This window comes from Coenobita brevimanus, chromosome 73 (genome assembly GCF_032717465.1).
Source record: "Coenobita brevimanus isolate Jiangsu-jjx chromosome 73, ASM3271746v2, whole genome shotgun sequence".
NCBI lineage: Eukaryota > Metazoa > Arthropoda > Malacostraca > Decapoda > Coenobitidae > Coenobita > Coenobita brevimanus.
In genome coordinates, this window is record NC_137026.1 from 33,981,891 (window position 1) to 34,004,629 (window position 22,739).

General features: G+C 40.7%; 1 protein-coding gene across 1 annotated transcript in view; it reads left to right on the forward strand.

Moving 5' to 3' along the window:
- LOC145407439 (uncharacterized) overlaps positions 1–22,739 on the forward strand; it is a 447,869-nt gene that overhangs the window by 399,861 nt on the left and 25,269 nt on the right. The window contains exons 24-34 of the mRNA XM_080278366.1: positions 238–277; positions 7,708–7,840; positions 8,276–8,432; positions 9,566–9,688; positions 11,070–11,174; positions 14,747–14,878; positions 15,410–15,607; positions 16,055–16,223; positions 16,838–16,991; positions 17,428–17,542; positions 17,915–18,115. Coding sequence (XP_080134492.1) covers positions 238–277; positions 7,708–7,840; positions 8,276–8,432; positions 9,566–9,688; positions 11,070–11,174; positions 14,747–14,878; positions 15,410–15,607; positions 16,055–16,223; positions 16,838–16,991; positions 17,428–17,542; positions 17,915–18,115 — 1,527 coding nt within the window. The remainder of the gene's footprint in view (positions 1–237; positions 278–7,707; positions 7,841–8,275; positions 8,433–9,565; positions 9,689–11,069; positions 11,175–14,746; positions 14,879–15,409; positions 15,608–16,054; positions 16,224–16,837; positions 16,992–17,427; positions 17,543–17,914; positions 18,116–22,739) is intronic.

Sequence of the window (22,739 nt, forward strand, 5' to 3'; positions counted from 1 at the left end):
CATTGTGTTGTGTGGCCGTGTGTAGTGTGGCATTTTGTAGTGTGGAAGGGTGTAGTATGGTATTGTATAGTGTGGCAGTGTGTAGTGTCGCAGTCTGTGATGTGGCAGTGTAAATTGTGGTACAGTGTCTCTTTCTCATAGTGACCTATCTAATTCCCTTGCCAAGTGCAGTGAAGAATTTGATCACCATTAACTTGCATTTCACTGTTTTATTTTTTTTATTTTATTTTTTTTCAGGACTAAAGGGAGACTTAGAGGGACGGCCGATCAAGCGAGGGTAAGTGTTTGTCTGTTTGTGTTGTAATTTAGCTATCCTGGTTCTGCTTACCCTCTCTCTGCACACACACACACACACACACACACACACACACACACACACACACACACACACACACACACACACACACACACACACACACACACACACACACCTCAGTCTATCTCCACACTTCCCCTAGTCTATCGCCACACTTTCCCCAGTCTATCTCCCCACTTCCCCTAGTCTTTTCAAACGCAGTATGTCCAGGCCGCCGAAAATTAAGGGACCTAAAGTATCCCCTCATTTCCTTGATTTTACTTTGAATGGGGACATACTGGAATCTTAGATCTAACCGTAAAATTAATCTCCTTTTGCCTAACCACTAAGACTCGTATCCTCATCGGACAAGGAGGCTCCCTAACACCTCTTCCTTAGCGATTTACTTCTGGATATGGGTTGTTGATACCCCTTTATACGTTATTTATGTAGAGCAGGGCGATGTTGGAAGGAGTGGTGTTACACAGAAGAGGACAGTATGGTGTAGTAAGCAAAATAAATCACTTAGGAAAAGGTGTTATGGAGCATCCTTAACAGACTAGGATACCGGCCAAGGTCCTCATCTTATTGTCTTACTTTTGATATATGCTGTTGTCTTTCTAAGGTGATGTGTCCCGCTTTGTGCCTCTTGTGTGTGTGTGTGTGTGTGTGTGTGTGTGTGTGTGTGTGTGTGTGTGTGTGTGTGTGTGTGTGTGTGTGTGTGTGATGTCTTTCTAAGCTGATGTGTCCCGCTTTGTGCCCCACTTTTATTGTGTGTGTGTGTGTGTGTGTGTGTGTGTGTGTGTGTGTGTGTGTGTGTGTGTGTGTGTGTACTCTTCACTTATCACTCCTGTCATATTCCGCCCTTATCGTGTCTCTCACCAAGGAGCGAAGGTAACAGCCATCCATTATACTTAGGAATGCAGTAAGCGGAAATGGTTGAGGGTGCATGACGTAGCGAGTGTTTGCGACGAGTTCGTTTACCGGGAAGTTGCCAAGAGGGGAGCCGGACAAAACAGGCATTGATTTTACAAGCCATTCACCAAGAGCCGTATCTCTCAAGGAAGCTCGCCGGAGTGTTGCTAGATATACAGTAAAAATTTTGTACTGAAAGGATACTATTCACAACGAGGGGTCTTCTCGCGTTAGTAAAGTAATCTGGCAAAAACATAACAAAAAAGTCTTACTGAAATTAATGAAAAAAAAAAAAAGTCTTACTCAAATTAATGCGCTCAGTTTGAAACCCTCCTTCACAAGTGTTCTTTTGACTGAATAAAATAATCTGATAGTATCATATAAAGATTATATGGGTTATCGAGTAAAAGAAGTCTGTCTGTTTATAGCTATACGTCATAATCCCGTGAGGGGTGGCCGTTTGACATTGAATTGGTTGTTTTATGGGGAGGGGCACTAACCCTCCGCCAACCCACTTGTTGACACGTAGGGAACACATATGGATTGGTGATATGGTTACCACAAAGCGTTGTAAATGGTTTCTTGGCTGACAGGAAACCATTAGGCTTGTCAATCAATGTAAAGCCACCTGAATAGGAAAGAAGAGTAATAAACAATGACAGGAAAGATGAGAGATATAGGAAGAGAGGAGGGCAGACACAGAGAAAGAATGATAAGGTGAAGGAAGAAAAGGAGGTATTTTTTAACGCCTTGCAGAGTAAATTCGCATAGTGGTATTGATATAAAAGGAAAATACGCTATCGTATTGAAAATATTAGTGGAAATACTCGTACTTCTAACCCCTACCTAACAATTTCCCTAATGGACTGAATATTCTCGTATGGCAGTAAAGATAATAGAATATGAGAATGTTCGGTGGGAGAGATAGGTTAGAGCTTGATTTTCTTTTTTTCTCTTTTTTTTTTAAAGTTTTGGGCTACACAGAACCCATTTTCACAGAGTTTTGTGTCTAATGGAATATAGAAATTGGTGAGAGAGAGAGAGAGAGAGAGAGAGAGAGAGAGAGAGAGAGAGAGAGAGAGAGAGAGATTAGAGCTTGTTTTTTTTTTTGTTTTTTTTTCTAAAGTTCTGAGCTACACACAACACATTTCCAGAGAGTTTCATGTCTCTTTCCCACCCACCATTTCCACTTATCTCAATGGATCATCTACAAAATGGCATATTTATGGTATACCAAAGAAGCTGAGGGTTTGACGTCAAGAGTGTGGAGGTAGAGGAGGTGAGGAAATTTTAATCAAGTCCCTCACGAAAGACAGGCAAATGAGAGAGACTATGACAGCCGTAAAAAGATGCTTCCCGTGTCAAGTAAAGGAGGCAGTGGGTATCATTTCCTTTGCTCTTGGTAGTGAAGATTAAATGAAAGAAATGCCATGTATAAATAGACATGACGTGAAATGACTAGGGACCGGATGACATGGAGGCGATTTGTTTGTGGCCACCCCTTAACGGGATTAAGGCGTCTGGCATTAGATAGATAGGCGTGATAATATTTGCAGATCCAGAGAAATAAAACACTGCAACATAAAGGACATATACTTGGGAAAATAACAATGACTTAAAAACAGACCACAACCCCAAATATACCTTAATAATAACAGATCATGAAATAGACCAAAATATTATCCTAAGCAGAAGTAGTCCAGCCTCCACGCAAATCACAGTCAGTATTTCGGTACACCTGTTGAATCCGTCTGTCTGAGTGTGGCTGATTCACGGTGGTACACAAATCACCATCAACGCTGGTACACTTATATCACAAAACTCTATCCCAGTGCAGTAGCTAAAACGCATTCCACAGTTAATAAGGCGTCCTCCTTCCTCATAGACACATAGATAGATGGATAGATCGGTTTATAGACAGAAGGATTGATAGCTTGAAAGATAACAGAAAGACTGATTGATTGTTAGAAGGTATAGGCTGGTGGACAGATCGATAGACAGACAGGCAGATGGATAGAATAAAGATGATTGAGAGAGGGTAGGTATGGAATTCCGTAGCCAGAACCCAACCTGGATAATATCAACAACGCAACCCCTGTTTACCTTGGCACATTCCATTCGCTTAGTGATTTTGTTGCTTCATTTATTAAGTTTAGGTTTATATATCTTCTTGTTTATTTTTTTTTATCTTCCCTTTATCATTACTCGCCTCGTCTCATCTCTTTTTCTTTCTCTTTTCATCTCCTTCCCTTCCATTCTCATTTTGTGTTTTTTTCGCCTTTTTGCTACTGTGCTCCTTCCTATCCTGTCCCATCTTTTTTTCTTTTCTTTCTCTTCTCTTCTCTTCTCCTTCCCTTCCCTTCTCATTTCGTGTTATTTCTCTTTTTCGTATTTATGCTGCTGCTCCTCCCTGCCCATCCCATCCAGTCCCTGTCATCTTATATTTTCTCTTTTCCATGTATTCTTTCCTCCTCCTCCTCCTCCGCCTCCTCCTCTTCTTCTTCTTCTTCCTCTTCTTCATCCTCTTCCTCTTCTTCTTCATCCTCTTCTTCTTCCTCTTCCTCTCTTATCATCAAGGTCCGTCTGACACGTAGGACAGGACAGGATGCTTGGAGAAGGTCAGTAGGTGTGAAAGGAAGACTGTGCTCTCTCTCTCTCTCTCTCACACACACACACACACACACACACACACACACACACAAGGACGTTGCACTGTATGGCACAACAAACAGTGGAAGGAAAGAGAGAAGGAAGAAGAAGAAGAAGAAGAAAGAGAGAGAGAGAGAGAGAGATCCTGACAAAGAGCTTTCACGGTTGTCTGGTTTGAGTTGCTTACAGTTGCCTTGGGTAATTTTTCTTACCACGCACACACACATAATTATACGCACACATGTACACAAACACACATTCATACACCTGCTTCATCATCATCATCATCATCATCACATACACCCCAAGAAGTACTGTACAAAAGCATATGCACATGAACACTCGTAAATGCGTATACATGTACACAGACTAAAGTAAACACACACACACACACACACACACACACACACACACACACACACACACACACACACGCACGCACGCACGCACACGCACGCACGCACGCACGCACACGCACGCACGCACACGCACGCACACACACACACACACACACACACACAAAGCGAAGCTGACTGAGAAACTACATTTAAACACCTCAGCTTGACGTTTTTTTTTTATTATTCCAAACTGCAGACGATTTTCATTAAGATCAGAAAAAACTACTCAGGTTACATAATAATAATAATAATAATAATAATAATATGTTCATTTTACTGTGATACTTCCTGCAAATATTTAACAGGTAATGAAGAACAGCCATGTGATTTCTTATATTTTTAACCCTTTCAGCTTAATAACATCTTTCATTATATTACTTCTGGTACCTTCAGATTACTGTATTCAACTTAGCTCCTACGCTCTTCATGGGGCAACAAAGGATCAGATGATGATGATGATGATAAACTTTATGATAAATAGACATGCAGGCTTTTATATAACCTTCAGTAACCGCTTCACATCCAATCACCTTCCCTGTGCTAAAGATAATAGTCTATAAGTCGAGGAATTAAATACGAAATGCGACCTAGGATTCAGGGGTCAATTAGCTATACTCTCGGCTCTGGTCATATCTTCGGTCACGCCTCGTTGAGTTGGTATGTAGGTAGTTGCCTTGTGTCCTTGTCCTTTAAAGTACTTCACCAAAATGTAAGTATCAAGTGGTTAGCAGGATTATACCAACAAATATATGGCATGATCCTCGTGTTATATTTTTTCCGAGTACCTTTGACTATACCAACAGATACTTAGTTTGATCCTCGTGTTATTATTAGTATTATTAGTATTATTATTTTGTGAGCACCTTTTCGCTAACAAGATTATCCCACACATATTCACCATGATCCTCCCATTAGTTTTCCTGTTATTCGGTAGACAGACTAATAAATCAAGCAGACAGACAGATACTTAGTAAAGGTGATGTTGGAATCGCCACTGCATATTCTCTTTAAGTCATACAAAAGAATCTGTTTGGGATGAGAGCTCCTTAGTCCTAAGTTGCACCACCAAATCTTCCACAGCCCCAAGATAAATGGTGAGATGTGTTGTACCGTGTTAAGTACCGCAGATAATGGCTCTACTTAGAACTAGGAACAGATGGTGAGCGTGTTAGATTCATTTACTGGTATGAGGTGAGCAGGACAGGGGATGGTGTGGTGTGGGGTGGGGTGGAGTGGAGTGGGGTGTGGTGGGGTTGTGTGGTGTGGAGTGGTGAGGGGTGTGTTGTGTTGTTTGGGCTACAGTAATTGAGCGTAAGGTGAAACAATGGTGGTGTCATTCATGTGTCAGGGAATAGTGTCATGCTAACACCATTCAGAGAAGTCTCGCCTGAACTGAATAAAATTGTCACGGGAGTAAAGGGGTTATAATTGTGTGACTTAATGTAGCCAACACAAAATGGAAAAACAGAATGATTTTAGAAGGGTTAGTGGAAATTGCTTGTGATTCCGCCAGTCTGAGAGATCTCTTGTGAGCGGAGTATTATATTATCATCTGGTAAAAGTCTCGGTACATGAAAGGAAATTAATGTCTTTATCCTGAAGGTGTAACTATACCAGATTCCACGTGTGTGATGAGTAATTCGGTATGTACACAAGGTCACAGCACCCCATATAGCGTTGTTGTAGTGACTGTTTATCTGATAGGAATGACTGTCATGTGAATCACTCTACAACAGACACCTTTCTCCACTCGCCAGCATGAGGAAGGACTAACTCTGGTCGTCACTCCTTCACAGTAGAAAATCCTGTCCTTCACTGGGTTCCATGTGAAATGTTATAGTTACAACCACCTCCAATGATGTGTTAAGCGAGTAAATTAGCGTTGCCTTCATGTATGTACAGTCGCCCCAAGAAGTGATGGCAGAGTTTCAGATTGCTTGGGTCACTCTGTACTGCCATACGTTCAATGAAAACAGTGACTATAAGGTAAACATTCAAAGCCTTCATCACGTCATATCAAATAAAGTATATATTATATCGCGCTAAGGATAATGTAAAATGAATAACAGGAGGCAGTGATATATTAGAAATTAACACTTAGCTACCTTTACCCGATTTGAAGAATGTGAAGTGTATTGCTCCGCGCGCGGTGGGCAGTAGGCCTATAGCTCCGTGTTCCTGATTTATTTGTTTTCCATGATTTCAAATACAGATGTCTGGTTTTGAAGACTAGGTAAGGAAAATTCTTGTGACTGCAATACACTGTCTTATTTTCAAATGCTATGGTGATGATACAGCAACAATAAGGATGCCATAACAGTGAAATTATTCTTCGTAATGATGCCCTACCTGCGGTAGCAGCAAGGCCATAGCCTACTGCCTTTTATTCCATCTTCCTCTCGCCAGTAATAATTATAATGAGCAACCTTATTCCCAGTTGATGCAATTATTTTTAGTTGCAAGGAGGTCCGACAGACTTTGTCTTTCTCTCCTACACTAGGCAATAACCAGGACCAAAACATGAGTTCATAAGCCCTTGCAATGCAAAAGCACGCACTTTTTACTCCATCTTGTAATCTTAATATCTGTCTTTTTAAATAAACTGTATTGTCCTGCTGAACAGAAAATGCTGATCTGGAAGTTTTGAACCCAGTCATTTGTTTATGCACCTCTGCATTTTATTACTCTTGCTAATCGATTATGCAGTGAGGATATCAGACTACGACAGAAGTTACCATTCTCCAAGGAGCTCCGACTCTAGGCAAATTTCGAGGTTCTATTTTTATACTTCTCTCACCGATAGCCCTCTTGCTTATATTACATAATCCAGAGATTTCTCTTAATGGAAAACTGGCCAAACGTAGTGTAATAACTGCATGTCGTTGAGTAAATGTTATCTCCTTTCGTGCGTGTTGATCGAAACATTTAAAATAGCTTACTGGCTTACTCCACCTTCCCGCCTTCTGTCGTCGTCCATGGAGACGTTGGAAACGGAAATAAATGACTTTAAATTATTCCCTGGTATTGTAACGGAAATTATTTTATAAATAATAATTGTTAATTTTAATTATTTATTGAAGCTCCCTTTTGTTCAGTCTTACGCTACTAAAAAATTATTGCGTGTTACCATACTAGATTTGAACTCCACAAATTATTCCTGATCTCCTTGAACGATAGTTGTGAAATTTCAATTAGTTCCGTTCAGGATTTCCTATTATCGTAACTAACGAACTGCTTCCTACAATTTTGAAATGTACAGGTACTTTGGCATTGATTTATTGTTTTTTCGTAACAATTTTACGTATTAGGTTTCACCTCGTATAGATATAGGGAAGAGTCTGTGCACTATCGCTGACCGAAAACTTCTGGATACTCCGGCGTCACTTCTTAGGCCGACTGCACTTGGATTGGCGTATTTAACCAACACATGCCGTCTCTTGCCACATGCAGCGTGATGGAGCAGGTGCCGGTGGTGACGCGGCCGCTTCAGGACGTCCGCTGCTGCGACGGCGATTCTGTCACCCTTGAGGCATTAGTCGACGCACCCAAGAACTCGGTCATACGATGGGAGAAGCAGGGCAAGGTGAGGAGTCGAGTATCTGTCTATGTTTATCAATCCATCTTTATTCTGTTTTTATATTTGTCTTTGTCGTCCTTCCATCGTACATCTTTTCCTACTTGTCTACCAGCCTACCTGTGTGTGTGTGTGTGTGTGTGTATCAGTCATATAGTCAGTCTGTATCTGTCTTGTCTCTCCTATCCATTGATCCGTCCTTCTAAATATCTTTTTCATACATTTCCTTATTCTCTGTCACACATTCAGTTTTATAACTTTCTATCTGTCTCCACAGGTGTTATTTTATTTACTTATTTATCCACCATCACAGGTGCATTTTTATTCATTAATATAATTATCTGTTCTCCACAGGTGTATCTAGTTATTTATATATTTATGGATCTTCTCCACAGGTGTGTCTATTTCTTAATTTATCTGTTTATCTGTCTATCATCTTCACAGGTGTTGAAACTAGGCGGTGATGTGGAGAGCGAATGGGACGGTACTCGAGTGCGACTTAAGATCCGGGAGGTGTACCCCGAGGACGAGGGCGAGTACTCCTGCATCATCCTCAACGACATGGGCAAGGCTGTAACTTCGGCCACGCTTGTTGTTGAGAGTAAGTGGCTTTAGATTTCGTAACACCTCCTCTGTCGCGACTTATTCTGCATACACCACAGGCAGATACTCCCACATCAACCTCACCGACATGGGCAAGGCTCCTATTTTGCCATAGTGGTTGTTGATAGTTTGAGAAAAATAGTTTAGTGTCAGCGATTGTCCACGTTTTCTATTACTCATCATCATGTCAGCATCATCATTGTAATCGACAGAAGAGACTTAATGCAGACGGCTTCTTGGACATGAGTGAAATCGTTTATTCAGGTGTAATAAAAGGCATTCAGTTTTCTATTGAAACGTAAGTCAGGATGATTTTTAACCTTTTCTCCGAGTGTTGATAAGGGGCGATTGTCCTCCTCTCCCCAGGAAATATGGAAGAAGTATTCAGGGTTAAATTAGGAATCCAACCGTACCCATTGTCGCTTAGAATGATCTCTAACTTAAATGGAGGTCTTCCATTTCATTTAGGAAGTAGGTTTAATGAATAGACGCCATTTATTCACTTACTGGTCTCCCTAGCATATAAGGACCACTATTTTATTAACTACGTAGCTTTCAGTAACATATAGTGGCCTTCTATTGCACTTACGATGAGGTAGAGGCCTTGCATAGCACTTACGATGACAAATAGAGGCCTTCCATAGCACTTACGATGACAAATGATGACGTTCCATAGTACTTAACGATGCCCCATACCCCTGCTCTCCCTCCTTCCGTGAAAGAATCTTGTCTAAGTGTATGTAGTCAGGAAGATGTCCATGTTCTAGGGTATTTTGGATGAATCTTGCATCAGTACGGAATTTGTATTTGTTGTGGGGATACGGAAGCATGAATCTGACTTAGACCTTCTTCCTGGCAGTATTTTCTTCCTACTTTTGGGGGCGTGAAGAATGTGAATTATTTTGTCATCCGTTTAACTGGGTATGATGTTGATAATTCTCCCTTTTTCGTACATGCTCAGCTATAATTTTGCCAGTAAACCTTTTCTTCATTCACAGTGGTCGACGAAGCAGGACACAAACAGAGGGTAGCCTAATTCTTCATACAACTAAGAATATTTAATTACCTTCTTCATACAACTAAATATTTGATTACCTGCCTTGATTTTACCAGCAAGCTTCTTAATTGCAGTGGCTGACGACAAGGAGAACGACGTGACAGTCCAAATGGAGCACCGACCGGACCTCTCACGCAGAACCACCCCATCTAACACGCCTTCTAGGTGGTCACGATCACCGTCAGTTGGCTTCCAGCGTGAGTAATGTATGCTTTAGTTACCCATATTCATGCAGGTTTTCTATTTTGCAATTACGTTTTCTCTAGTTAATTCGAGGGTATTCTATGCCTTTCTCTCGTGGCTCTATTCAGTATCAGTAATGCAGAGACATTTCGCAGATGCAGTGGGCAATTTATATTGGTTAGGCACTGAATTCCTTAATAGAGATATGGCAAAACTCAGACATTACTTAGAAATTTAGTAGTAGAGTATACAGTATGTAGTTATTTTAACACTGAAGGACAGTTTGATTTTATTTTTAGGTTATGTTTAGTTACTTCCGAATTTTAGGACCAGTTGGAGTTTAGAACTATTTGTACTTCAGACTTTGAGGACAGTTTGATTTTTGTGATATTTAGGAACCTTGATAGAATTTGTTTAGTTGGTTAGCCATATTGTAAAGTGTACAGTTAATGTTATTGTGCCATCCTTCTGTTGTTCATTGTTGCCTATTGATGTTATGTATATCATGTCAATTATTATGTGTTTAATATATCACCCCCTCCAAAAAGTACCTTCATTTAGGTAATAGAGTTTTATAGTTCAGTTTGCACTGCAGTTCACTTTTTTTCCCAATAGGGCAAATACTTTCATACAAAACTCCTCCTTCAACAAGAAGCAGTACACGAAGAGAAGTAACTGGAGAACATTTTCAAAATTTTTCATCCACTGTTTTAAAGAGTGAGACAGAAAACACAAAGATACTTTTTGGTCTGATTGTACATCATGTTTTCGTGTACTACGAGTATGCTGATTAACCCTTAAGCCTGAGCTGACATCAATATATGTCCAATTTTCGCACCAAAACTTGACTTCGCAACCACAGTATGACTGTAATCTCACATTTTGTCATTCAAGTTACTTCTGTACCTGATTAAACTATTTTTCATTATATTAGAAGTAGTTTGCAGTTTTAATACTGAGATGGAATGAGTCTTGGTTATTTTTAATTAAGGAATATGTTTCGCGTATCGTGCCAGGCGCAAACAAAACCTTACTTCTTGCACGGCTGTTGTACGTGTTCAGCTACAGTATGTTCAGCTCTTCCCCACATTAAAATGAGCCTTCCCCTCTAGAAGTACTGTATTTTGAGTTGTATCCCACGGTCATTAGTTCTTCTTGCATATAATTTCGCAGTTCGCAGTATGGCACATCATTTAAATAGTACTTCAAACTGATTACGAGAAAACAAAAATGCGATCATCTAAGAGTTTAAGGGTTAACAGCATATTTTCCGTACGTGAGAGGGGTAAACACCAGGACAGTGTGTGTGTGTGTGTGTGTGTGTGTGTGTGTGTGTGTGTGTGTGTGTGTGTGTGTGTGTGAGGTCATAGGGTGAGTGTGTGGTGGGTGTTGCAGGTGAGGGTAGTGCTCACTCCTGGGCGGGTGTTGGCTGGCGGGAACCCTCCGTCATTTTACCTCGCTGGCGCCCTCTGTCTCGCGGCTGCTCTCCTCTGCTACTAGGTTAGATGTCTCGCACCCTCATCCCTTCCCCATACCCTTTTCGTTCCTCCCGTCGCCTCCCTCACTGTCCAATCCGACCTCCGTACCTCTCACTTGCCGTGCCATCCCATGTCATCATCATAACTCTCATACAGAACTAAAGTTATATCCACGTCCCCGTCACACTTACAGCACATACATATTGTTATTATGATCACATACTAGGATGTCTTAGAGCACCTGTCACGCCAAACGGAGAATTTTACTCCTTTGTATTTATGTGTCCGTTTAACGATGAGACCTAACTGATATTGAACTGTTCTTTAATCATCCTTTAGCAAAATCATCTTGTATTAGTGCACTCTCAACCCCACCCTGTAGTCATTGATGCTGCTAGGAAGGGCATCTGGTTGTCGTGTGCAGCATCCATGAAGTTCTCTAAATAGGGACAAAGCTTTAGCCCGCCAAGAGGGGAGTGCACGCCGCAAAACATCATCATCATCGCTACTTGGCCGCATTATACCCTGTCATATGAATAAACTGTTAATATACCGTAACCCTGGTATCTACATGCTTAATAGATTTGCACAGTACACCAGCAGTAAATAGAACTACATAACACACACACACACACACACACACACACACACACACACACACCATCCTTATCATTCCTTCCCCAGAGTATTAATAGTCAGTATTATACCTAATTGTGTTGGTGTGTTGGTCTTTCCTTGCCTCTTGTCGTAGTGTTACCTGGTGTGGATTGAACTAATGATGTTATACAAGCATGGGGTGTTATTTTACAGTCTGCCCGTGAAGTAGACGATGTGTGATAGAGCATGAGTATCCCGTTTTGGAAGTAAGCCTCCATTAATGTTTTTTAGTGCTAACCTCGACATAGTTAAGTGCTGAGAAAAAAATCACAGGAACAGAGCTTCATTATAACCACATAGAGACTGCTGGTATTAAGTTCTGGGTATAAAAAATAATGAAAGAAGTAAATAGAGAAATGAGATAAAAAATGAAGAAAGATTTGCAGGGTCTTGTGTTGAAAAGCAGTGTGTGTAATCTCACGTGGGCCACCAAAACTCTACCCTTGTGGTTTGTTATTGGGAAGAAAAAAGTAATGATATTTGCAGTAGGAGTCAGAGTTGGTGGTTTGATAATTTGTGTGTATATTTTGCATGGAGTGATGATATTAAAAGATTTTACGAGTGAGGAGTGCAGTTTCGTGAGGAGTTTGTGTTGCTGTAGTGAACTAATCCTCTACGTTAAACCACTTACGCTACGCAATATGCAGATACCCAACTTTAGGCAGGTAATGAGAATATAAAAAGTTGCATGGGTAGACAGAACTTGTGAACATGAACACTGGGGTACTTAACTTCATATTAATGGGTATTGCATCTCCGGTCGATGAACTCACGAAAGAATCTGAAATTCTGTGTTGTGATTTTGTGTTATGGTTGTATACTTAAACCGTAAAAGTGGAATGCAGGTCCATTAATCTTTATTGTCATTTTTGGAACGCCTGTGGTTTTAAGGTACTGTCAGCTTGCATCCCACATTACAGAGTGCAGTTAGAAAAATGTAGGAAGGCAGAACGCATGCCACCTGTCACGCTCTAGAATTTATCGTCAGAAAATTGGGAGCATGCATTCCACTCGCCGGTTTCATGTGTAAGAATTTAAATATGAGAAGAATGTGTAGTGTACTTGTGTATTAATAATCTTTTGAAGTCCACCTCTAATCAGTAATTTTTTGACCGAATTTCTGACTGTCTGCTGTTTGTTTTAGTTGAATTAAATTGACGAGTTAATTTAAATAACTTACACCATACTCTTTTTCCTCAAACTTGGCCCAGATTTTCGTCCTTGTGCGGCTCATTTTACGTAGTTTGATGGCAGAATAAGACATTGCATCTAGGCTACATCCTTTTCTTAGTACTCCTTCGTGACTAGCATCATACTCTGGTTTAATTTATTGTTATATCCCAGTACTGAAGATGGGGAGATGGCAGTTTTAGGCCAAGTTACAGTGAACAGAGTATAGATTGACGATCACGGTGATTAGGGCAGTATAGATGGGCAACAACAAATGACCCCTTTGGCTAATACTCTCGTCGGTTAAGGAAGCTCCCTAACTCCTCTTCCTAAGCGATTTATTTTATTTGTTACATCTTGACATCCCCCTCTGTGTTACCTAACTCATTCTAACATCATTATTCTGTGCATAAATAACATACAAAGCGATATTAGCCTGCTGTATCCAGAAATAAATCGATAAGAAAGAGGTGTTAGGGAGCTTCCTTAACCGCTGGGAATACGAACTCTTACCCGGAAGCCAAAGTGGAAAAATGTATCACTTACGAGCAGGTGAAGGCGCTTTTGATTTGTAACACCTGTTTAGATAATCCATGGAGTGATTTACGGTGTTATCAGCTGTCCCGTGTGATAAGCGGGATGTAATGCAGTGTTGTGTTGGCTTGTGTATCTTGGTGTTAATTAAAGACCTAACACTAAATTAAGAACCTACTAACCGCTACCCACAAAGAATGATCTCAGTCTTCAGTGAGCGTGCTACTTTTGCCGACAAAACCTTAAGACAGTGTATATCGTACTGTTGCTGATTAAGACAACCTAAGTATTACACTTGATAAATGAGAGCCTCTTACTTTGCTTCAGTTATTGCGAAAGAGCCGGAATAATAGAAACTTTAAGAATTTATTGCCTATATCTTTCTGTTATTGACAGACTTGACCTTTCTCTCATACTGTTGACGACTTATATTTCCCGTAATGTTTAATGACTATCTTACTGTCTGTTGTCTTTAAACCAAATCAGGTCCAGTACTTTAACACATTGTTCTACTGCTTTTACTTAGCTTGGCCTGTAATCGGTATCTCAGCTTCTTTAATGCGGAGATGTAGCAGTAGACGAACTCTAAATTGTGGTGTTAGTCACGTAAAATTACATGGGAAATGATGTAGAGCCATAACATTGTCAGATTAAAGCTACGTGAACTAAGCTACAAGAGGACAAAAATCTAGGCCAAGTTAAGGTGAAAGAACTGTTGTATTCCGCCCTTCCATTTGTAATATTAAAGCCGGAATTCGCATCAGAAAAGGAAGCTCCCTAACACCTTTTTCCTAAGTGATTTATTTTGCTTATTACACCTTACTGTTCTGTGTTACATAAATCCATCCAATGTCGCCATACTCTACATAAATAACGTACAAAAGCATATAAACCAGCCATATCCAAAATAAATCACTAAGGAAAGGGTGTCAGGGAGCTTCCTTACCCCACGAGAATACGAGTCTACCATATCCAAAAATAAATCACTAAGGAAAGGGTGTTTGGGAGCTTCCGTACCCAGCGAGAATTCGAGCTTAAGACAGCTCCATTCACCGACTCCTGCTAATATTTTCTTGGATTTTCTTGCCTTCCCACACTGATATTTTCTTGGATTTCTTTGCCTTCCCACACTGATATTTTCTTGGATTTTCTTGCCTTCCCACACTGATATTTTCTTGGATTTTCTTGCCTCCCCACACTGATATTTTCTTGGATTTTCTTGCCTCCCCACAGCCCGACGTCGAACCCCAGAACCCAGTACCAGGTCAAAGACAAGGAGGTCCCACGGCCCCAAGTTCTACTACATCCCTCACGATCGCATTGTGGAGGAGGGCGATACTGTCAGCTTCCAGTGTGCTGTCAAAGGTATGTCACGAGAGGAAGAGTCGCACTATCAATCCATCTATCTATAGCCAGACGCCTTCATCCCGTAAGGAGTGGCCACAAACAAATCGCCTGCATGTCGCCCTGTCCCCTGCCATTACTTATATTGTGCTTATTGTTCGGATGTAACAGTTTTTGGCCTAACAGTTCACGACACTATGAAATCAAGGCATATTCTCTCACACACAATGTTCGGTTTAATGAAAGGATGGCTAAAGAAAGCATATTACTCCAGCAAGCTTGTACTTCATAAACCCCTTCGTCTTTTGTAATTTTACTCTTATACCAGACGACTATATTCAGCGTAGGAAAGATTTTGAATTGGGCTGGGTTATGTATAGCCTTGATTCACGTTTTCTTATACGCGAGAGTTCTTTCTAGAGTTGAGTAAATGCATCTGAGGTAGGAATTAAAACAATCCAAGTGTTACGTGGACTGAGAGAGAGAGAGAGAGAGAGAGAGAGAGAGACCTGGTATTACGTGGACTCGAAATTAATACCAACCACTTCACAGGACATCCCAGACCCCGCTCAGTGTGGGACAAGGACTCCATCAAGCTGCTGGAAGGAGGCCGCTACAGGATGGAGGAGAGGGAGGAGGTGCGCATCCTGGAGATTCCCAAGGTGACGCAGCAGGACGCAGGATTGTACAGGGTCACCATCGATAATGACCTAGGACGTGAACAAGCCACTGCCAGATTGGATGTTATTAGTAAGTTTTATTATTTATTTCACTTTATATCCCTCACCTTTCCTCTTTACTCCTCTCCTGTCCTTTTCTTCTGTTCTCTCCTCTCGTCTCCTCTCTCCTCGCGTCTCCTCTCTCCTCTCGTCTCCTCTCTCCTCTCCTCTCCTCTCCTTCATTTGATGCTGGGCTGCACAAGGTCGCCATAGAGATTAACTTGGGGTGCGAACAAGCTACTCCACTCTCTTGTTTCCCTTTCTTTCGTCTAGTAACCTAGAAGACTCGCTACTACCTCATAACCAAGGCTTATCGGACATCAGGTAACCACAACTTAATGGTAGAGTTACAGGAGTGGCCAAGTTTCGTCAGGTGAGAACAAACCAGCTAGAGTATTCATGTTATTTGAGTAGGCTAATTCAGTCAGATGAAAACAAACTCGCTAAAACAAACCCCATTCCTTTCGTCATCCAACAGAGGCATCAGGCAACAAATACGCAGGGTACGTGCGATCGTGGTTCTCGTCGCCCCTCACCCCACCACACTTCACCCGACCCATGTCCTCCAGTACAGTGAGGGAGGGCGGCAGACTCCACCTCTCCACAGACTACCGAGGCACACCAGCACCTAGGGCAAAGTGGTACAGGTAAGAATCGATCCACCTGGCAGTATTTTTTAACTCTTAGAAAAACAGTGTGTATGTTTGTGTGGATGTTTATGTATCTATGTACTGCCTAGGTGGACACACATAACATGGTTAGGCAGCTGTTTTATATGTATGTAAATATGTATGTATGTATGCTTGTGTGTACGTGTTTTAGTGGCTGGTTTGATTGGATATACATCACATGGATAAGTAACTCTTCTGTACATGTTGGAGTTGAGTTTTGCTAGTCCTGAACAGCAGCTTTGTCCGGTGAAAACACTCTTTTCTATACTTTCTCTGGATATCCCATTGCAGTTACATCAGTTAAACACCAACTAATGCCATAAGATTTTTTCAGCTGTGTGTAAGTCAAAGGAACTAAAGGGGATTGACTAATTTTTTTTTTTTGTTTTTTTTTTTTTAAATATGGGGAGGAAGATGTTTCTCATAAAGTGACAGTATCGAGCAAAATAAATAGACACTTATACAGAAGTGGGGGGAAATGTCTTGCATAAGCTGAACATAAACATCCGTCATTATCAAGTGAAACAAAACGGACACCTGTTTCTAAAGAGGTCAGGGTTGATGATTAATACCCGTGAATTTACCTTCAGGAACAACGAGCTGCTGCCACTGTGCGAGGAGTATTCACAAACCTACAATGAGAGGACTGCCACCTTGGAAGTTCCCTCAGTCACTTCTGCGGATGCTGGAACATACACGTGCGTCCTCGTCAATGATGCTGGGAGGACAGAATGCTCGTGTGAGGTTAGTGTTTCGTGTTTCATCCTGGCAGTAGTCCCTTCTCATATCCACATCAATATTTTTCACTTTTCTGCTCCATCCCACCGTCCTTTCACCATACTTTTTTTTAGTCCAATTAATGCATGGGATTGTGGTTCAGTCAGTTGAACATTCTTTATTTAGTATTTCATTCTTATCAATTTTTTTTTATGGCTCTTTGGACCTTTTCTCACTCCACTTCGGGTTGGGAGAGGAGGTCTGGATGATGATGAGGGGAAGTTTAATGAGATTGATTCTATGTTTTAAAATTGAATGTGTTGATTGATTGTGTTCATGGTGTGTCTGTTGTTTCAGGAGGTCTGGGTGATGGTCAGGGGAAGTTTATTGAGAGATTGCTTTTGACTTGTAAAACTGAATACGGTGTTGATTGATTGTGTTCATGGTGTGTGTGTTGTTTCAGGTTATTGTGGAGCATTATAACCCCAGCCAAAAGAGTCCCCCCTCGTTCATCAGGCGTCTGGAGGATGTCACAGCCCTTGATGGGGATGAACTCACACTCTCTGTTACTCTCTCAGGTAAGGGTCTTCTCTGGGGTATATAATTCATCCTCTCTCTCTCTCTCTCTCTCTCTCTCTCTCTCTCTCTCTCTCTCTGAACAGAAGATGAACAGAAGGAAAAACGGAAAGAGTAAGGTGTATTATCCTGTTGCATGTTATTGATACAAACTATATTGGTGTTGAATAGATATAGATAGATAGATGGATAACTTTACCTTGGCCTAGAACTTATCATTTCATATTCATTGCAAAGTTGTAGTAGTATCAGCAGTAGTAGTAGTAGTAGTATATTGTTTTTAAGTTGTAGTAGTAAAAGTAGTTGTGGTTTTTGTTGTTGTCGTAGTAGTAGTAGTAGTAGTTCCTCACATATTCACAACCTATCCCCTTCAGGTTCCATGCCGATGAAGGTCGTGTGGGTACGCAATGACCAGCCCATCCAAGACTCGCCCGAATTCACGTACAAGGACGATGGAGGAGGCCAGTTCTCTCTAGTAATTCGAGATGTGTTCCCGGAGGACGAAGGAGTTTATATCTGTGAGGCTTATAACAAATTTGGCGAAGATCATTGCCATTGTAAAATATCTGTGCATGGTAAGTACTGGCATTTATTTATTTATTTATTTATTTTTTGATAATGTTGTTGTTATCTGTTTTCTTCAGAGTCATCAGCTACAGGATCGTACTTGTATTTTTTTTTAGTGTTATAATTTCTTCTTTGCCATCACGACCATCCCTTATCAGTTTCGTAATAATATTCATCATTATCATTTTTTCTTTATAATCATCATCATCTTCATCTTCAGTAATTAGTCACCGTTTATCACTATCATTATTATCATTATCGTTATCATTTTTCGGTATACAGTAATCATCATCATCGTCATCATCATCATCATCATCATCATCATCATCATCATCATTCTAGCCCCTTTTCACAAGGTCACAAGGGGTTTATTTGTATGTTTGTGAGAGGACTGTAAATTGTCTGTGCATGGTGAGTACTGGTATTTGTAGTTTTTTTTTTTTAATAGTTTGGTGCAGGAGAGGGACGCCTTCATGTGGTGGTACCAATATAACCAAGGCGATTCAACTACCTGGATATACAAGCATAGTTCAGTGCCTGTCCCCCCCAAAGAGGATGGTGGACTGCAAAAGACAGCTAAGATTACTCTGCAGTCCACCAGATTCTTCTCCAGATTATCCTATTATTGCAACTGCTACACTACTTTATTATTTATTAGATAGTAACTCACCTAAAGGGTTTGTCTCTATTGTAGAACTTGTATAGAAAGTTCTTTTGAAGAGAATAGTATTTGATGTGAGATTATATTTGCGTAGGAGAAGTCAACTTTTCTAGGAGGATTAATCTCCAGGGTATGTAAACCCTACAGGTAGGGGTTACCCAGAGATGATGGATAGAATGGATGATGATGATGATGATGGTTATGATGATGATGACGAATGAAATCAAGAGAAATTCCCCCTAAATGACACCAACGCAAACCTTTTCAGGGATGTAATGGATGGTGATGACGAGTATGCAAAACAGATAAAGGAAGAGTCAGTATAGAAAAGTCCCCCCAAATGACGATAACACGGGGTAGTTTCAGGGATATAATGGATTTCTTATCAGGAGCACTTATCAGGCAGGTAAAGATAAGACTGTGGGCAGTAGTAGTACCAGTGATTCACCTCAGTGCCACTTAAGTTTTCCTTGTGTAATGTGAGAGCGTCAGATACGAGTGTTGTCAGATTGTAATTGAGTGATGGACCCTGAAACTTCGAGATAAAACTGAAACTTAATATCGAAACAGTCAGCTCTTAAATCTATGTATGTTTGAAACGGAAACTATATATGTAAACAGTATTTTCGTAAATCTGGATGGGTGCTGAAAAAATCTTAATCAGTTCCATATAATCATCTTATAATCTCGTTTGACCGTGAAAACTTCTGGAAAAAATGAAATTATCGTAACAGTAAATTCCTAAATCTATCAGTATGTCTAGAAAAAAATATCAGTGTTGATTAAAGTTCTTTTGAGTAACGTGAGAACCACAGATACGAATGTTATCAATATGTAATCGAGCATCTGGCCATGATACATCTGGATAAAATTGAAACTAGTACATTTCTAAGCCTGTATGTCTAGTAATGGTGTGTTTGATAATGAAACTTCTGAAACTGGAAGCCTATGAAATTTCTGAGTATGTAGCTATGTCAAATAGTCGAATGTTTGTCCGTGAAACTTCTTGATAAAACTGAAACTAGTGAATTCCTAACTCTATGTACATACATCCAGTAGTGGCGTGTTTGACAAAGGAAACTTCTCGACAAAACTACTTATAAAACAATATTCGTACAATATATCTAAGCAGTAAGTTCCCCAAATACCGTATGTATGTGTCTTTTGGTCGAGTGTTTGGCCGTGAATCTTCTAGATAAACTGAATATCGAAACAGTAAATTCCTAACTACGTATGCTTAGAAAAAAAAAAAATAGTAACCTGTTCTGTATTACTCCTAATTGATGTACAGTACAGTAGGTTTGAAATTAAACTGCCTTGGAATTTAGTGTCTGACTGTGAACACTGAGTAAAGCTAGAATATATAATTATCAGACCTTGAATAAATTTGAATATCAAAATACTGGTGCTGTACTGTATATGTATCTAAAGGAAAAAAAAAATACAGCAAGCCCCATATTACCCCCTGTAAAGTTTAGGGAACCGAGGCTAAGCTATTAGTTAAGAAGAATTCTGGGTAGATGAGACTTGTATCCCTGATGGCATTGCGTGATGGAAAAAATGTCATCCGTCTTTTAGGGATTTAAATCGATACGTACAGCACTTGACCACATAATAAGAAACGCTCCAGTCGGCCCTTGGGGATTCAAACCAATGCTTAGAGGTGCTCTTAGGGATTCAAGTCAATATATACAGCACCTGACCATATAATAAACGCTCCAATCGGCTTTTGAGGCTTCAAACCAATGCTTACAACACCTAACCATCACGTCAACCACTGCCTTGGACCTCTAGATTACAGTCATGCAGGGTTGGGCACTAAAATGTGGTAATTCTGGATATAATCATTCTACCTTAACCTGGCGTGGATTTTCGTCCTTTTTCAGCCTATTTCACGGTGCTCAGTGACAGAAAAAGACAATGCTACGCTTCTGCATCCTTTCTATAGCACTTCTTCATGACTAGCACCATATTCTGCTGTTAAGCTTGTCCCAGATTTTTCGTTCTTTTGCGGTGTATGTCACGTAGCTCAGTGACAAAGTATCAGGGCTCAGCATTTTCTCTATAGCACTTCTTCGTGACTAGCACCATATTCTAGTGTTAATCTCTCGCTACAGTTCAGTGATTCAAGGGTTTAGTGCGGGTTTCTAGCCTATGGTTCCTTCTTTCTTGCATTAAAAAAGAATAATAATAATAATAATAATAATCTATCTCTATCTATCTATAGCCCGACGCCCTAATCCCGCAAAGGGTGGCCGCAGACAAAACGCCTCCAAGTCACTCTGTCACCCACCATTTGACTCCCCTCCCCCCAACTCACCCCCCCCTCCCTCTAAGAGGGTGTATGTAGGTGAGGTGGAGGGAGGGAGAGGGAGGGGTAGACCGAGCATGAGGTGGAGGGATAATAATAATAATAATAATAGTCTTCACGGCTGGACTTTTTGATTTTTTTTTTTAATAATAGTCTACTCCTAGATGGTCCTCTCGCCTTTGGTTAAAAATAAATAAATAGGCCTAATCGTACTGAAGGGTAAAGCCACATGATCATTTTTTATTGGTTTAACAATATTTCGTTTGGGTTTGAATTATGGTAGTGTAAATAAACTAAATTCGATGGTACTGTAACAGCGATATGAATACCAGTGTTAGGTCAGTGTATTTGGGGGGAGGGGGAGGAGTCAGCATGAGCGAGCGGAACAAGAATTTTACCGTATTACGAACTTTTAACTTGTCTTCCCAGTGAAATGAACATAGTTACTAGTTTGCAAATGAATTGCTGTCTCCTAACCTTGAAAATGAAAACAGTAATGATCACGGTTTATATCCAGTTTCTGAATGATCATATTATGTAAAATAAAACTATCCTTCGTAAGAATACGGACGACATCATATATGAGAGGGTCTTGGGACTCACGGTGGGTCCTCATGCATTGTCAATTACCATGGGCCTTCCTTTGAAGGAGTCATCCCCCCCCCTCCACACACACACACACACACACACACCTCATTTTCCATCCCCCTTCCCCCCTCTGCCATCCCGTCCCCCCTCCCATCCTTAACCTACCTGGGCTTCCTCCAAGTTACCTTAATGGATACACCTGAATAGCAATTAACGCGTCTTACCTGTAAAACAAAAAAGTCACCCTTTAACATTTTTCACCGCTCGCTGGTGCAGTGGTAACGTTCTCGCTTGCCAACTGGTAGACGGGAGTTCGCGCCTCGCTCGGGTTGCGAAAAGTTTCACTGACGAAGTGGGTGGTTACTGTCCCCCTTGAGCAAGGGGACGGGTGTGTGCGTGTGTGAAGGTCACAGCCTTGCCCTTAGATCGGACTATATGAGCTCTCAGCTCCCTTCCGGGAGGGTAAAAAGCTGACGATCACGACCATCAAGTGATCCTGACCGACCCGGTGAATTACACACACATATTTCGAACACAAGCACCTGAATCACAAAAGTCAGTGTTTCATAACTTAGTATCAGAGTTCAGTGTCTTCCATGCAGTTGACCCAGTGACAGTGAATTCCATCTTTTTGTTTTTTATACGATTATCTCCCTGGCGCTGCAAGAAAAATTAGCTTGATATGTTGGGTGAGAGTAAGGAACGATTATATCTATCTTAAGTGCACCAAGAACATTAAGCTTGATTAACACTAGCTGAGAATAAAGGACGGATTATTAAAACTGACGGTGTGAAAATGGTGATAATTCCCAGCATACGACTATAGTTTCAGAAGCATGTTATGAAATACAACATGTCTGACGTTTTTGTATCTTCTGATCTCATTAACAGTTACAAGTGATAAGTGATCGTTAAGTGTTAGAGACTGACTGCGCTCTGCACTGTGAGTTTTAAGCTGAACACATGTAAGGAATACAGATGTTCTCTAAGTGATCGTCAAAAATGAGAGGTTTCCTTGCACCTTCTCGCTCTCATTTCTGATAATACTGCCCTTGCTAAGATCGGCAAAACA